This window comes from Bombina bombina, chromosome 10 (assembly GCF_027579735.1).
Source record: "Bombina bombina isolate aBomBom1 chromosome 10, aBomBom1.pri, whole genome shotgun sequence".
Classification (NCBI taxonomy): Eukaryota; Metazoa; Chordata; class Amphibia; order Anura; family Bombinatoridae; genus Bombina; species Bombina bombina.
The window spans coordinates 26715006-26734371 of NC_069508.1; the positions used below are offsets into that span (position 1 = coordinate 26715006).

Genomic DNA, 19366 nt, shown 5'->3' on the forward strand with positions numbered 1-19366 from the left:
TACCGCACTCCAATACCACCGCTGCTTAGGGCAGCGGTGAGCTGGTCATACGTGGTCGTGCACGATTTCCCCATAGCAATCAACGGGAAGAGCCGGCTGAGAAAAAGTCTAACACCTGTAAAAAAGCAGCGTAAAACTCAGTAACGCAGCCCCATTGATTCCTATGGGGAAACAAAAGTTATGTCTACACCTAACACCCTAACATGAACCCCGGGTCTAAACACCTCTAATATTACATTTATTATCCCTAATCTGCCGCCCCCGACATTGCCGACACCTGCATTATATTTATTAACCCCTAATCTGCCACTCCGGACACCGCCACCACCTAAATTAGGGGGGTGTTAGGATTAGGGTTAGACTTAGATTTAGGGGTTAATAACTTTAATATAGTGGCGGTGACATTGGGGACAGCAGATTAGGGGTTAATAAATGTAGGTAGGTGGCATCGATGTTAGGGACGGAAGATTAGGGGTTAATAATATTTAACTAATGTTTGTGAGGCGAGAGTGCGGCGGTGTAGGGGTTAATATGTTTATTGTAGTGGCGGCGACGTTGGGGGTAGCAGATTGGGAGTTAATAAGTGTAGGTAGGTGGCGGCGACATTGGGGGCGGCAGATTAGGGGTTAATAAATATAATGTAGGTGTCGGCGATTTTGGGGGCAGCAGATTAGGGGTTCATAAATATAATGTAGGTGGCGGCGGTGTCCGGAGCTGCAGATTAGGGGTTAAAATTTTTATTATAGTGTTTGCAATGCGGGAGGGCCTCAGTTTAGGGGTTAATAGGTAGTTTATGGGTGTTAGTGTACTTTTTAGCACTTTAGTTATGAGTTTTATGTTACGGCGTTTTACCATAAAACTCTTAACTTCTTACTTTTAAATGCATTAGGACTTGTGACAGGGTAGGGTATACCGCTCACTTTTTGGCCTCCCAGGAAAGTCTCGTAATACCGGCGCTATGGAAGTCCCATAGAAAAAAGACTTTATGAAGTTTACGTAAGTCGTTTTGCGGTAAGGCCAAAAAAGTGTGCGGTGACCCTAAACCTGCAAGACTCGTCAGGACCTCTTAACGCTGCTTTTTTACCCTAACGCACAACTTGTAATCTAGCCGTAAGTTTCTTTAGAACATATGTAACATGTTTAAGAATATATATATATATATATATATATATATATATATATATATATATATATATATTGCACTGTAATGATATTACATTTGAATAATGAATGTAAATGTAAAATTTTACTTAAAGGGAATTAAACTGAAGAGTACAACTATAGCAGCAGGTAACTACTCACCATTAAATTATTTTTCCTCCTGTCTGCAAAGTCATTTTCATATTTAACCCCTTACAAGTATCAGTTAGTAAAGCTCAGCATGTGCACACTGGGCAACACCATTTTGTATTTTATGTTTGTTATGTAACTTTTAAACTATGCAACAAATGTAACACTTCTGCTCTCTATTCTGTGAACTAAACATAACAGAGAATGTTTATAGCTGTTTGATATCCCTTTTAAGGAGAAGATATCTGAAATTTGGAAATTAAATTAAGTGTCTTTATAAATTAAATGCTACAATTGACATTTACATTTTACATTGAATATATGAGAATGCAACATTCATTTACAAAAAACAAATGCCAGATGTTGGGCTAATATTTAACATTATTTATTTACAACAGCAAGTGTGGCAGAAACATCCAGCTATCCCTACAGATGACACATTCACATAAAAACTGCGCTCAGAATAATAAACAGATCCTCTCACCTTCTGACCTTGAGGACCACGTTCTCCCATCAAACCTAACGACCCTGGATCCCCCTAAAAAGTGACAAATATATTATTTAATATTAAGTAGAACACAGAATTAAAATTCCCAAAAATTTATTATGACACCAATACATTTAAGAAGCTGATCCATTTACAAGAGTTATATGGTAATAATTGTCTGCAGGTATAATAACCTAAAGGGTCTCAGTATTAACAAATGAATAATAAAACATTTATTCAATATTATTAAAATACTACTACTTTTCTACTTTTAATAATAATAATAATAATAATAATAATAATAATAAAAATACTACTACTTCTAATAATAATAATATAAATACTACTACTTCTAATAATAATAATAATATTAATAATAAAATACTACTGCTTCTAATAATAATAATAATTATTATTATTATAATAAAAATACTACTACTTCAAATAATAATAATAATATAAATATTACTACTTCTAATAATAATAATAATAATAATAATAAAAATAATAATAATAAAATACTACTACTTCTAATAATAATAATATTTATTATTATTATAAAAATACTACTACTTCAAATAATAATAATATAAATATTACTACTTCTAATAATAATAATTATTATTATAATAAAAATACTACTACTTCTAATAATAATATAAATATTACTACTTCTAATAATAATAATAATAAAAATAATAATAATAAAAATACTACTACTTCTAATAATAATAATAATAATAATAAAATATTACTACTTCTAATAATAATAATAAAAATACTGCTACTTCTAATAATAATACTAAAAATACTACTACTTCTGATAATAATAATAATAATAATAATTATTATTATTATATTCTTTGTAGCTCATATTAACTCCTTACATATTCATGCTATTAATGGACAGTAATATCATTTTTGTTATATCTAAACCCTGCCAGTGAGGCCTGTCACTGTCTACCTGCAGAGATTTGGGAATGGTCTTTATCAGTCAGAGAGCAACCTCTCCTTAGGGATCAGCTATGCTCATACACATTAATAGCAGTTTAAACATCTTTAAAGGGATTGGAAAGTGAAAATTAAACTTGAATAATACAGATAGAGCATGTCATTTTAAGACTCCTTTAAATTCACGTCTATTTTCAAATGTGCTTCGTTCTCTTGGTATTCCTTGTTGAAAAAGAATATGCACATATCTTACACTAGTGGGAGCTAGTTGCTGATCTTTTGTGATTGGCTAGCTAGATGTGTTCAACTAGTGGTCAGTAGTGCAATGATGTTCCTTCAACAAAGGATAACAAGAGAATGAAGCAAATTTGCTAATAGAAGTAAATTGGAAAGTTGTTTAAAATTGTATGTTCTATCCAAATCATCTTTTTGTTCCTTTAAATGGATATAGAAATACATATTAAACATATATGATTTAAACAGAGTTCTCTATCTGCATTAAGAAATCTTAATTTAAAATTGTGTGTCCCTTTAAATTATTTTATTTTCATAAAAAATATATTTTAATGTGTTTAAATACAGCACATTTAAATAAATGAATATCATTTTGAGTAATTACTTTATAGAATTCCCCAATAAGAAGAACAGCTTGATGCAGACATATTTTTACCTTGTCTCCAGGTGGTGCCTGCCCTGGTGATGATCCTGGATCTCCTTTTGGACCCTATTGTATAAAATAAAACAGAGTAAATACCTAAACTGCACCTATTAATGAACCATGAGACCCTTCCCCAGAGTTGAAGATGTCAGATACAAAAACATGAAACAGGAACATCTTAAATAGATTTGCATGCATTTCTCTCCAGCTTTCCTCTTTGTCAGCAGATCTACTATGCATTTTAAACTCTTTATTTTTCAATGACATCATTTTTTACCTCTTAAAAAGCTGCACAGGAGATAGATTCCCTTGTACCTAAAGGCAACAAGTTTGTAAAGGGGAAATTTGGTTTGGTGACCAAAGGACGAGTGTTACCATTGGATGACTGTACTGATGGTTTGAAGCTTGATACATAACTATTCATTTGAAAAACTAGAGCTTTCTTACATTGATTAAATTGTTGTAAGAGGGGAAGAAACATTTATTATTTCACTGGAAACTAGGAAATCTGTCAAAAGCTAAATTCATTTTCCATCTGTTTCTTTTATTTGCTTTTTGCAGACCGTATACCTTGTTAGAATTATGGTGCAATAATAATGCCAGAATAACTAGGAAGAGAACGTAAACAATACTGGGCACAAAATAGTGGACAGTATACTGGCAGTTGTGGTGATGCATGTAACTATGAAGAAATACTGGCACGTGACACTGAAAGGTCATAAACAAATAACGGGTAGTTAAAAGGACTTAACAGGAAAGCAGCATGAAAATATCTGCTTTACTTTTTTTAATGCCGAGATCAGTGCCACATACATATTGTATGCTATGTGTATCAGCCCTTGTGCACATGAAGCAGGTGTGTGCATGTACTCTGCACTAAGGGGCCTATCTACCAAGCTCCGAATGGAGCTTGATGCCCTGTGTTTCTGGCGAGCCTGCAGGCTCGCCAGAAACAGCAGTTATGAAGCAGCGGTCTAAAGACCGCTGCTCCTTAACCCTGTTCGCCTGCTCTGAGCAGGTGGACAGACCGCCAGAATTCAACCCGATCGAGTACGATCGGGTTGATTGACACATCCCTGCTGGCAGCCCATTGGCCACGAGTCTGCAGGGGGCGGCGTTTCACCAGCAGCTCTTGTGAGCTGCTGGTGCAATGCTGAATACGGAGAGCGTATCAGGTCCACCAGACTTTGTTAAATAGAGGCCTAAGTATACCTAGCAGTCAGCACTTGTGCACATGAACCAGGGGTGTGCATGCACTGTGCACTAAGTATACCTAGCAGTCAGCACTTGTGCACATGAACCAGGGGTGTGCATGCACTGTGCACTAAGTATACCTAGCAGTCAGCACTTGTGCACATGAACCAGGGGTGTGCATGCACTGTGCACTAAGTATACCTAGCAGTCAGCACTTGTGCACATGAACCAGGTTTGTGCATGTACTCTGCAATAAGTATACCTAGCCGTCAGCACTTGTGCACATGAACCAGGGGTGTGTATACCTAGCTGTCAGCACCACATGAACCAGGTGTGTGCATGCACTGTGCGCTAAGTATACCTAGCAGTCAGCACTTGTGCACATGAACCAGGTTTGTGCATGTACTCTGCAATAAGTATACCTAGCCATCAGCACTTGTGCACATGAACCAGGGGTGTGTATACCTAGCTGTCAGCACTTGTGCACATGAACCAGGGGTGTGCATGCACTGTGCACTAAGTATACCTAGCAGTCAGCACTTGTGCACATGAACCAGGTTTGTGCATGTACTCTGCAATAAGTATACCTAGCCATCAGCACTTGTGCACATGAACCAGGGGTGTGTATACCTAGCTGTCAGCACTTGTGCACATGAACCAGGGGTGTGCATGCACTGTGCACTAAGTATACCTAGCAGTCAGCACTTGTGCACATGAACCAGGAGTGTGCATGCACTGTGTGCTAAGTATACCTAGCAGTCAGCACTTGTGCACATGAACCAGGTGTGTGCATGCACTGTGCGCTAAGTATACCTAGCAGTCAGCACTTGTGCACATGAACCAGGTGTGTGCATGCACTGTGCGCTAAGTATACCTAGCAGTCAGCGCTTGTGCACATGAACCAGGGGTGTGTATACCTAGCTGTCAGCACCACATGAACCAGGTGTGTGCATGCACTGTGCACTAAGTATACCTAGCAGTCAGCACCACATGAACCAGGGGTGTGCATGCACTGTGCGCTAAGTATACCTAGCAGTCAGCACTTGTGCACATGAACCAGGGGTGTGCATGCACTGTGCACTAAGTATACCTAGCAGTCAGCACTTGTGCACATGAACCAGGGGTGTGCATGCACTGTGCACTAAGTATGCCTAGCAGTCAGTACTCGTGCACATGAACCAGGGGTGTGCATGCACTGTGCACTAAGTATACCTAGCAGTCAGCGCTTGTGCACATGAACCAGGTGTGTGCATGCACTGTGCGCTAAGTATACCTAGCAGTCAGCACTTGTGCACATGAACCAGGTGTGTGCATGCACTGTGCACTAAGTATACCTAGCAGTCAGCACTTGTGCACATGAACCAGGGGTGTGCATGCACTGTGCACTAAGTATACCTAGCAGTCAGCACTTGTGCACATGAACCAGGGGTGTGCATGCACTGTGCACTAAGTATACCTAGCAGTCAGCACTTGTGCACATGAACCAGGGGTGTGCATGCACTGTGCACTAAGTATACCTAGCAGTCAGCACTTGTGCACATGAACCAGGTGTGTGCATGCACTGTGCACTAAGTATACCTAGCAGTCAGCACTTGTGCACATGAACCAGGGGTGTGCATGCACTGTGCACTAAGTATACCTAGCAGTCAGCACTTGTGCACATGAACCAGGGGTGTGCATGCACTGTGCACTAAGTATACCTAGCAGTCAGCACTTGTGCACATGAACCAGGTGTGTGCATGCACTGTGCGCTAAGTATACCTAGCAGTCAGCGCTTGTGCACATGAACCAGGGGTGTGCATGCACTGTGCACTAAGTATACCTAGCAGTCAGCGCTTGTGCACATGAACCAGGGGTGTGCATGCACTGTGCACTAAGTATACCTAGCAGTCAGCACTTGTGCACATGAACCAGGGGTGTGCATGCACTGTGCGCTAAGTATACCTAGCAGTCAGCACTTGTGCACATGAACCAGGGGTGTGCATGCACTGTGCACTAAGTATACCTAGCAGTCAGCACTTGTGCACATGAACCAGGGGTGTGCATGCACTGTGCACTAAGTATACCTAGCAGTCAGCACTTGTGCACATGATGAACCAGGGGTGTGCATGCACTGTGCGCTAAGTATACCTAGCAGTCAGCACTTGTGCACATGAACCAGGTGTGTGCATGCACTGTGCACTAAGTACACCTAGCAGTCAGCACTTGTGCACATGAACCAGGGGTGTGCATGCACTGTGCACTAAGTATACCTAGCAGTCAGCACTTGTGCACATGAACCAGGTGTGTGCATGCACTGTGCACTAAGTATACCTAGCAGTCAGCACTTGTGCACATGAACCAGGGGTGTGCATGCACTGTGCGCTAAGTATACCTAGCAGTCAGCACTTGTGCACATGAACCAGGTGTGTGCATGCACTGTGCACTAAGTGTACCTAGCAGTCAGCGCTTGTGCACATGAACCAGGGGTGTGCATGCACTGTGCACTAAGTATACCTAGCAGTAAGCACTTTGTTAAGTTGGAAAGCGTCTTGCAATATTATTCTGTGGTTATACAGCTAAGCAAACTATTGATATCCCCCATGTCCCTTTAATACATCATAGCTGAAGCACATCCGGCTGATCTAATGCACAGAGCCAACCTCACATTTTCTCACTTTATAAAAACCACATTCAACACCAAAGATCTGATTCCAGTTATTCTACTCCATAAAGGGCCAAGAATATAAAGCACCGCAATTCATGAAAGCAAAAGATTATGTACATTTTACGTATCCGATTTAACTTCTCTGTTGCCAGAGAAGAATGCAATAACGTTTCTGACAGTTAAGAGGTTAAATGACTGTGGACTTAAAGGGACATGAAACCTAAGTGTTTTCTTTCATTATTCAGACAGAGAATACAATTTAAAAAAAGTTTCCAATTTACTTCTATTATCAAATTTTCTTTATCTCTTGTTATTCTTTGTCGAAAGAGATACCTGGGTAGGTAACGTGCCCATGCCTGAAACACTACATGACAGGAAAAAGTACTGCCATCTAGTGCTCTTGCTATTGCCATATAATGCTGCAGACACGTGCACACCCCTGAGCTTACATCCTTGCTTTTCAATAAAGGATAACAAGAAAACAAAGAAAATATAGTAAAAGAAGAAAACTACAAAGTTGTTTAAAATTGTATGCTCTATTTGTTTTGTTTTTTAGTAATTTTGGGGGTTTTATGTCCCTATCAAACTAAAGCACAACCAATCAAGACATACGTTTAAAGCAGAAAGTGATATGAATCAAACAATATGATAAACATATTCACTTTACTGCCTCCCAAAATGATACTAAGGGGTCTATTTATATATGTGCGGACAGACATGATCCGCTATATCGAACCATGCCCGCCGCACATCGATAAATGCCGACAGCATACGCTCTCTGCATTTATCATTGCACCAGCAGTTCTTGTGAAAAGCTGGTGCAATACCGCCACCCGCAGATTTGCGGCCAATCGGCCACTAGCAGGGGGTGTCAATCAGCTCGTCGTACATGATCGTGCGGATTGCTAAATGTCGCCTCAGAGGCGGCGTATGAGTTTAGGAGCAAATTACTACTGAGATAACATAAATCACAAGTGTGTGAGTTATGTCAGAAAAGGTTATGCTTTTATACACTGTAATGAAGTATCTTCAAGTATCAAAAGAATAAATTGTGTTCTAAAATATAACTTTTATTTTTAATGATAAAAAGAGACAGCTTATATATTGTTTGTGTTGCTGTCCTCACTTTTTGATTAAACACCCTTCTCCTTTAAGTTGACATGTATTATTTATTTAATTCTTGAGTTGGTTAAAGTAACAGGAATTATAAGGTATAATATCTGTAGCCTAATGACCCCTCACTTTAATTTCAAAAATTATTTAGCCTTATATGTGGCTTGTTTTGGAAATTGTAATATATTGATTGTAGGCTTTGTAAAGAAATTTTGAATTCCTATGTCATACTTTTATCACTAATGTGTTTAAAATTAAACATGATAATGTGGTGAATGTGGCTATATATATAAATAGTGAATTGTGTTGAATTCAACTTAGATTTTACTTATGGTCAGATGTTTGTGCACACTTGGTTACTAAGTATTGCAGTAACCTATAGTGTCATGCGTGTTCTTATAAGTTGATGCTCAGGAAAAAAGCTTATAGAAAGAGAGTTCTTCAGTTATCTGCAGCATAAAATAATATAGTATTTGGTCTAATTATATAACAGCTGAAAGTATGCTGATATTTTAAGTGATATTGTACTTGTATTTATTCCTTATAATATCGTTTATGCTTCTCTGTTATTATATTAGATCCATATGAGGCTTATTTAATTCAAGCCTTTTATTTAGATCTTGTATACTTGAATATTAGTACAAGTATGGTAACTATTCGATAGCTGGATTTACTCTGCTGAACGATTGAATATACTGCTGCGTTTGCAACATGAAAAAGGAAACAAATTGATTCTCTTTTAAGATCCTATAATCAGTATATTATTGTATCCGTTTGTAATTTTGATACATTATTTGCTATGTATTGCTAAAAAACGTTTAGGAGCAGCGGTGTTAAGACAGCTGCTTCTTAACTCCTGTTTCCGGCGAGCCTGAAGGCGCGTGCGGAAACAAGGAGTACAGGGGCCATTCGGCCCTTGTTAAATAGACCCCTAAGGGGTAGATTTAACAAGTGCCAGGCGGCCACAATTTGCTGTAGCGAATCATGTCCGCCTGACATCGCTAATTGCTGTCAGCATTTAACATTGCATAAGCATTTCTTGTGAACTGCTTTTGCAATTCCACCCCCTGCACATTTGCGACCAATCGGCCGCTAGCAGCGGGCATCAATCGGCTGGAAACTTCTGGCATAGAAAGCAGCTGCTTGCTAAATCTATCCCTAAATGTCAGCCTGTGTAATCAATGGTACAAACATTCCAAAAATAGCTGCTTTATTCTTGTTCAATAATCAATAACATAAGTTATGTAACATATATTATATAGTATTCAATGTGTATAAAATAATACATCTAATTTTTTTATCTCATTAGATTGTGGAATATATTTGTAATGTTGAAATTAGACTTGTGTGCGGTGGAAAATTTTGTTTCGGTTCATTTTGGACCGATTCGGATTCTTTAGAATTTCGTTTTCGGATTGATTCAAATTCGGATACATTCGAATGTATTCGTTTCGGATTCATTCGGATTAGAATAAATTCGGATGTATTTTGATGTATTCAGTTTGAGTTTGATTCGTAAATTTGGAAGTTCAGTATGTGTTAGGTGGAATGTGCTGTGTATTAGACTATTATTATGTACTGTATATTAGGTGTAACCCATCTAAATCAAGTACCACCCTCACAGGTACCAGCTACACAATATGCACAGAGCTAGCAGAGGTATATAACCTAATATACAGTACATAATACTAGTGTAATACACAGCACATCCCACCTAAGTACCAACCTCACAGGTACCAGCTACACAATATGCACAGAGCTAGCCGAGGTATATTACCTAATATACAGTACATAATACTAGTGTAATACACAGCACATCCCACCTAAGTACCAACCTCACAGGTACCAGCTACACAATATGCACAGAGCTAGCCGAGGTATATAACCTAATATACAGGGGCATATCTATCCCCTTGATGCCCCGTGTTTCTGGCGAGTCTTCAGACTAGCCAGAATCATAAGTTATGAAGCAGCAGTCACAAAGGCCGCTGCTCCATAACCTGTCCGCCTACTCTGAGCAGGCGGACAGACATAGCCGGAAATCAAACTGATCGAGTACGATCGGGTTGATTGACACCTCCCTGCTGGCGGCTGATTGGCCGCGAGTCTGCAAGGGGCGGCGGTTCACCAGCAGCTCTTGTGAGCTGCTGGTGCAATGCTGAATACGGAGAGCGTAATGCTCTCCGTATTCAGCTAGGTCTGGCGGACCTGATCCGCACTGTCGGATCAGGTCCGCCAGACTTTGATAACTAGAGGCCACAGTACGTAATACTAGTGTAATACACAGCACATCCCACCTAAATTCCAACCTCACAGGTACCAGCTACACAATATGCACAGAGCTAGCAGAGGTATATAACCTAATATACAGTGCATAATGCTAGTGTAATACACAGCACATCTCACCTAAGTTCCAACCTCACAGGTACCAGCTACACAATATGCACAGAGCTAGCAGAGGTATATAACCTAATATACAGTACATAATACTAGTGTAATACACAGCAAATCCCACCTAAGTACCAACCTTACAGGTACCAGCTACACAATATATACAGAGCTAGCCGAGGTATATAACCTAATATACAGTACATAATACTAGTGTAATACACAGCAAATCCCACCTAAGTACCAACCTCACAGGTACCAGCTACACAATGTGCCCTGCACAGAGCTAGCACAGGTATATAACCTAATATACAGTACATAATACTTGTGTAATACACAGCACATCCCACCTAAGTACCAACCTCACAGGTACCAGCTACACAATATGCACAGAGCTAGCATAGGTATACAACCTAATATACAGTACATAATACTAGTGTAATACACAGCACATCCCACCTAAGTACCAACCTCACAGGTACCAGCTACACAATATGCACAGAGCTAGCAGAGTGATACAACCTAATATACAGTACATAATACTAGTGTAATACACAGCACATCCCACCTAAGTACCAACCTCACAGGTACCAGCTACACAATATGCACAGAGCTAACAGAGGTATATAACCTAATATACAGTACATAATACTAGTGTAATACACAGCACATCCCACCTAAGTACCAACCTCACAGGTACCTGCTACACAATATGCACAGAGCTAGCAGAGGTATATAACCTAATATACTGTACATAATACTAGTGTAATACACAGCACATTCCACCTAAGTACCAACCTCACAGGTACCAGCTACACAATATGCACAGAGCTAGCAGAGGTATATAACCTAATATACTGTACATAATACTAGTGTAATACACAGCACATCCCACCTAAGTACCAACCTCACAGGTACCTGCTACACAATATGCACAGAGCTAGCAGAGGTATATAACCTAATATACAGTACATAATACTAGTGTAATACACAGCACATTCCACCTAAGTACCAACCTCACAGGTACCAGCTACACAATATGCACAGAGCTAGCAGAGTGATACAACCTAATATACAGTACATAATACTAGTGTAATACACAGCACATCCCACCTAAGTACCAACCTCACAGGTACCAGCTACACAATATGCACAGAGCTAGCAGAGGTATATAACCTAATATACAGTACATAATACTAGTGTAATACACAGCACATCCCACCTAAGTACCAACCTCACAGGTACCAGCTACACAATATGCACAGAGCTAGCCGAGGTATATAACCTAATATACAGTACATAACACTAGTGTAATACACAGCAAATCCCATCTAAGTACCAACCTCACACGTACCAGCTACACAATATGCACAGAGCTAGCAGAGGTATATAACCTAATATGCAGTACATAACACTAGTGTAATACACAGCAAATCCCATCTAAGTACCAACCTCACAGGTACCAGCTACACAATATGCACAGAGCTAGCAGAGGTATATAACCTAATATACAGTACATAACACTAGTGTAATACACAGCACATCCCACCTAAGTACCAACCTCACAGGTACCAGCTACACAATATGCACAGAGCTAGCAGAGGTATATAACCTAATATACAGTACATAATACTAGTGTAATACACAGCACATCCCACCTAAGTACCAACCTCACAGGTACCAGCTACACAATATGCACAGAGCTAGCAGAGGTATATAACCTAATATGCAGTACATAACACTAGTGTAATACACAGCAAATCCCATCTAAGTACCAACCTCACAGGTACCAGCTACACAATATGCACAGAGCTAGCAGAGGTATATAACCTAATATACAGTACATAACACTAGTGTAATACACAGCACATCCCACCTAAGTACCAACCTCACAGGTACCAGCTACACAATGTGCCCTGCACAGAGCTAGCAGAGGTATATAACCTAATATACAGTACATAATACTAGTGTAATACACAGCACATCCCACCTAAGTACCAACCTCACAGGTACCAGCTACACAATATGCACAGAGCTAGCAGAGGTATATAACCTAATATACAGTACATAATACTAGTGTAATACACAGCACATCCCACCTAAGTACCAACCTCACAGGTACCAGCTACACAATATGCACAGAGCTCGCAGAGGTATATAACCTAATATACAGTACATAATACTAGTGTAATACACAGCACATCCCACCTAAGTACCTATGCACAGAGCTAACAGAGGTATATTACCTAATATACAGTACATAATACTAGTGTAATATACAGCACATCTCACCTAAGTACCTATGCACAGAGCTAGCAGAGGTATATAACCTAATATACAGTACATAATACTAGTGTAATACACAGCACATCCCACCTAAGTACCAACCTCACAGGTACCAGCTACACAATATGCACAGAGCTTGCAGAGGTATATAACCTAATATACAGTACATAATACTAGTGTAATATACAGCACATCTCACCTAAGTACCAACCTCACAGGTACCAGCTACACAATATGCACAGAGCTAACAGAGGTATATAACCTAATATACAGTACATAATACTAGTGTAATACACAGCACATCCCACCTAAGTACCAACCTCACAGGTACCAGCTACACAATATGCACAGAGCTAACAGAGGTATATAACCTAATATACAGTACATAATACTAGTGTAATACACAGCACATCCCACCTAAGTACCAACCTCACAGGTACCTGCTACACAATGTGCACAGAGCTAGCAGAGGTATATAACCTAATATACAGTACATAATACTAGTGTAATATACAGCACATCTCACCTAAGTACCAACCTCACAGGTACCAGCTACATAATGTGCCCTGCACAGAGCTAGCAGAGTGATACAACCTAATATACTGTACAATACTAGTGTAATTGAGATTAGTCCATGGCCATTTGAATGTAACAAATAAATCCAAACTAAATTGGATTTATTCATTAAAAATGTATTTGGATTAGTTTAGTTTCGTTGCTAGGGTAATTCACAAATTTGAATCGATCCGAAGCTCCAAATTTGACAAATTTGTCCGAATTTCGATTCAGAACGAAACGCACATGTCTAGTTGAAATATCTGAACTAGTACACACTTACTGTGTATAATATAATCATTACTAAATTGTTCTATTTGTTCTAAAATACTCTGTCTATAGTTAGGGATATCAAAGCCAAAAAAAATATTTTGTGATTCAGACAGAACAATATTACAACATTCCCTATTTACTTCTACAATTAAATTTGCTTCAATCCCATGGTATTATTTGTTAAAGAGATACTTAGATAGATGTCTGTAGCACTACATGGCAGGAAATAGTGCTGCCCTCTAGTGCTCTTGAAATGGATAACGCAAAACCGCTGCCATATAGTGCTCTAGACACGTGCACGCTCCTGAGCTTATGTCCCTGCTTTTCAACAAAGGATGCCAAGAGAAAGAAAACAATTTGATAATAGAAGTAAATTAGAAAGTTGATTCAAACAGCTGCTCTATCTGAAGCTTGTAAGAAAATATTTGGATCTCCCTTTAAAAGGTGTAAATCTGCAAAGCTCACCTGCTCAAACGAACAGATGGGCTTCTGGTAGATTTGTACAGCGCTGAAAACATTGTTTGGCCAAATCTGTCAGAATGAAAATTCTATTTGGTATTCGTTTAGTTTAAAGTAAAACAAATACTGAATATTCGGTAACATTTATAAATATATAGTTTATACACAAATCTTGTAAATGTTTATGTTCATATGAGGTCTGAGTAAGCGCTCTCCCTTCTTTTTCCACTGTCTGGTTTAGCAGTAGAAAATTAAGTTTGCACAATTTCGAATATGGATTAGATAGCTGCTTATAAAAATAAATACAATTGAATTTTAATTTCAATTATAAATATACATGCATTGTCAACCACTTTTTTTGACTTAACATCTAAATAAAGTATATTTAATTTTTAATAGGCGCGCTCTAAGGTATACATTTTCTACCTTTTTATTCCATTTATGGAAGTAATGCCCACTGTTGATCTAATACTAGACTAGAAAAGATAGGTGAGAAAAGTGAGCCTCAATGAAGTTCCAAAATGATGTTCCGTAAACAACAGGATAGCATAACAAGCATCTATATACCTAGCTATATATATATATATATATATATATATATATATATATATATACTCACTACAAAATATTATCATTATAAGTATAAATGAGGTGTGTGTTACACCCTTTTAACTCCCCCATCAGCCCATCTCCGGTTTTCATACATAGGGGCCGAATTATCAAGTTCCGAATAACTTTTCCGCCTGCTCTGAGGCGGTGGACAGAAATTAACCCGATTGAATACGATTGGGTTGATTGATACCCCCTGCTAGTGGCCAATTGGCCGCAAATCTGCAGGGGGCGGTATTGCACAAAGAGTTCTGGATAACTGCTGGTGCAATGATAAATGCTGACAGCGTATGCTGTCGGCATTTATCGTTGTGCAGCAGACATGATACGCTACATCGTATCATGTCCGCTCGCACTTTGATAAATATACCCCATAGAAAGTCATTTGAAGAATTGACAAAAAGTAGCTAGACAGACAGTCATCACCTGAGAAAGAAAATGATTGGTGTATATGGCCCTGTAGAGATGGAAAAACAGCCAACATCAGTTATAGCTGCATTTACTTAACTTGTGCCAAGAAGAATCTGGATCAACACAACCTTTTCCCATATGTGTTTAAAATAAGTAAATAACTATGCAAAAACATACAAACTCTGTAAAGAATGTAACTGGAACACATTCAAGGTTTTCATCTAGTGTCTATTCAAAGCAAGTAACTGAGAGACACAATTCATTCCAGACTCTCCTCTTCCTGCAACGTATCCAGCACTCTACAATCAGACTGCTAACCGCACAAACCAACGCTTTCAGATCACTATCCTATTGCCCTGCTGAGCGCGGCTACTCTAGAATTCCCGCTGCAGGTTGTATGTATACTTAGAATAAAATTACACACTGCTATGAAAAGGATGGCTTATTTTACCAGTATCATTATACAGAAAAAGACACAGTCTCTATAGGAAAGTTGGAAGATTTTACTCAAACTAGACAACATCAATAAGAGGCAGAACAGACCTTCATATACTAAACCTGAACCTGCCTCAAAATTAATTCAAGTTGCTTTAGGTGCTTTAGGTGTTTTATTTTGTATTTAAGTACAGTGAATGTTTAGAGTCTTGTTTATTTTATTTACCCATTTTCATGCACAAAACACTCTTACATATCACTCACATTTTGCAGATTCTCTTATTGATCATTTTGTTATATATCATGTCTTCAGCTTCTAGTTACTGGATAAGTAGATGCTATCCAGTTTAGGTCTGGTGATGCCACTATTCCAGCCCATAAATGAACAAACCCATAATGTTACTATTTACTCAGAGGCTATGAATGGGAGTGCCAGTGATATTCAATAAAATAAAGTTGAGTTCCAGCCATCAAATATCTGTAAAAAGGGACCTTTATTGAAACATGGCAGGGTCCAAAGTATGTCAAATAGACAACGTTTTGAGTCTACAATCAGCCCTTAGTCATGTCATGAGGCCCGAAACATTGTCTATTTAACATACTTTGGACCCTGCCATGTTTCAATAAAGGTCCCTTTTTACAGATATTTGATGGCTGGAACTCAACTTTATTTTATCGTATACAAACTGGAAGTGGCTGATCCAGGGTTCCATGCCCCACAGAGTGATGTTTTCCAAACGTCCTTATTTTGAATATATAGTGCCAGTGATATTGCCACAAGTGTAATGCTGTCACAAAGGTACAGAATTTGGTAGAGAATCACTCATTTGGTAGAGAAAGAATCACTCATTTGGTAGAGAATCGCTCATTTGGTAGAGAATCACTCATTTGGTAGAGAATCGCTCATTTGGTAGAGAATCGCTCATTTGGTAGAGAATCGCTCATTTGGTAGAGAATCGCCTGCTCTTTCATATGGTAGGGATCTTGAAAAGTAACAATGTTCCCATAAATAAAAAAAAAGCTTAAAAAGTAAAGACATAAGGTTTTACAGTTAACTATAGTTTTAGGGGCATAGAGCAACAATAAATAAATCATTTATTTTATTGTGGTGACAGCAATCATCTGGCAAAAAAAGTCCTTTTATTTCTATTATCGGACAAGGGGCCCCTCTAGTTTTCATTACAGACCCCAAAACACTGTATGAACCCATATGCATTAATAACAATTTTGGCCAGATTACAAGTGGAGCGCCATTTAACACTCCTGATCGAGTGTTAACTGTGCTAGAAGTAATTTTTTGCATGCTTCCGGTTGCGCTCGTATTATGAGTCGAAAGTAAAAAGTTATCGCTTGAGCGCTAATGCGATGCGCGCAAAAAACAAATTTATAATATTTAGCACAATAACCTATTTTAAGTCAAGAAAAAACAATGGAAAATAAACCTAATACCCTGCTTACACGCAAACCCGATCACATATTCTCATGTGCACTAACCTGACATAAAAATATTAATATTTTACATTCCAATAATCTTCACATGGAAAAATATTTATTCATCAATTCATATTTCTACATTTATCTGATGGTATTTTGGTACAGTATATATCTATACCTATGTACAGTATGTGCATTATTATATATAGGTATAGCTATATACAGGTATAGGAATATATATTTTTAAATACTTGGGGGGAGAGAGAACAAAAGTGAGGGGGAGCAAAAGAGAGGGGGGGGAGAGAGCAAAAGAGAGGGAAGAGACAGCAAAAGAGAAGGGATGAGAAAGAGAGCAAAAGAGAGGGGGAGAGAGCTCAAAAGAAAGGGGAAGAGAGAGTGAAAAAGAGAGGTAGGAGAGAGAGAGAGCAAAAGAGAGGGGGGAAAAGAGTGCGCAAAAGAGAGGGGGAAAGAGAGAGCGCAAATAAGAGGGGGAGAGAGAGCAAAAAAGAGGGGAGAGAGAGTGCAAAAGAGAGGGGAGAGAGAGTGCAAAAGAGAAGGGGGGAAAAAGCAAAAGAGAGGGTAGGAGAGAGAGCGTAAAAGAGAGGGGGAGAGAGAGCAAAAGAGAGGGGGGAGAGAGAGAATGCAAAAGAGAGGGGGGAGAGAGAGAGCAAAAGAGAGGGGGAGAGAGAGCAAAAGAGAGGGGGAAGAGAGAGAGCAAAAGAGAGGAGGAGAGGGGGAGAGAGAGAACAAAAGAGAGGGATAGAGAGAGAGCAAAAGAGAGGGGGAGATAGAGAGAGTGCAAAAGAGAGGGGGAAAGAGAGCGCAAAAGAGAGGGGGAAGAGAAAGCAAAAAAGAGGGGGGTGGGAGCGCAAAAGAGAGGGGGTAGAGAGAGTGCAAAAGAGAGGGGGAGAGAGAGAGAGAAAAAGAGAGGGGAAGAGAGAGAGCAAAAGAAAGGGGGAGAGAGAGACCAAGGGGTGGGACCGCTGTAATGCAAAAAATGGCCCGTGTACACTGGCTTTAGGACTAGTATATATATTGTAAAGTGTTTACATATATAAATATGTTCCCTGAAACAGAAAGGGCTGTTTTTATTTAAACAAGGCAAAACATCCTCTAGTTTAACTATAAGACAACATATGATATATTAAAAACAAATCTTATGCATAGAGAGCCTTTGTTCCTTCTCTACGGTTGTATTATGGCTGTTTAACACATGCTTAGATTCTGATTGTAAACATGTGGGCTCAGTACCAAAAGAACACAACAGTTTCACTTCAAAGCATTACACTATAAATGGCTGGACTTCAGGGAGTTTTGTGAATATGTGTATCTTACAACAAATAAAAAAGTAACTGATTCCAACATCGCTGTTTTTCTTTGCTCACAAAACTCTAAAATATTTTTTTTTTTACTTTATGGCTCACTTAGTTGGTTATGAGTTAAAGGTCAATAAGCTAGAATTATAACTAGAATTTGTTCAGTTAATAAATGTGATGTAATATTTCTGTTCTTGTTTTCACTTGAAGAGACCTTGAAGGGGGTGATAGGGTCACTCACCCAGCCCCAACCAGCAGAGTAGTGCATGGTTTGATTTTTACTGTGCACAGCTTATTTCCCGCTATTCCAATTTGGATTCACAGTAGGAAACCTGGCTGCCAGAAAAAATAATCATGTGGGTGGGTGAAAGCAATGAACGCTCAGGGTATTCCCTCTCTAAAGCCCTTACCTATCTTACTAAAATGCACATAATAATCATTCCTATATTTGTGCTATTGGCAAAACATTTAACAAGCTATTCCAGTATCTGAATAGGGGACTCTGCACAAAAAGTGTTAATTTAGAGCACATTGCTGTTACTGAGATACCTTATTGTTTACTGCTGTTAAAAAGCTTGGTGGGAGTGGACTTTCTGACTTCCAGGAAGCTCACTCACCACCAGTGTACAATGCATTTTGGGAATTAGAGTCCAGAACTTAAGTGGCTTCTGAGATAGAAATAGTGAACTATAAATTCCAGAATGCTATGTAACGTCCAGAATACTGTGCTTCTTTCTCTAAAACAGATGATTACAAGAAAAAAGGGCATTCAATTGCCTTTTTTTTAGCAGTTTATACTCCAGGTGGGTAGGAAAATCCATAGGGGGGCATGCCCTCCCTTTCCTTCCCTGCAGACACTT

At 38.8% G+C, this 19366-nt stretch overlaps 1 protein-coding gene across 2 annotated transcripts in view; it reads right to left on the reverse strand.

Moving 5' to 3' along the window:
• COL24A1 (collagen type XXIV alpha 1 chain) overlaps window positions 1-19366 on the reverse strand; it is a 416052-nt gene that overhangs the window by 306979 nt on the left and 89707 nt on the right. For both annotated transcript variants that reach the window (XM_053693893.1, XM_053693894.1), the window contains exons 6-7: window positions 3399-3452; window positions 1775-1828 (exon numbers count right to left, since the gene is read on the reverse strand). In XM_053693893.1, the coding sequence (XP_053549868.1) occupies window positions 1775-1828; window positions 3399-3452 (108 nt within the window). The remainder of the gene's footprint in view (window positions 1-1774; window positions 1829-3398; window positions 3453-19366) is intronic.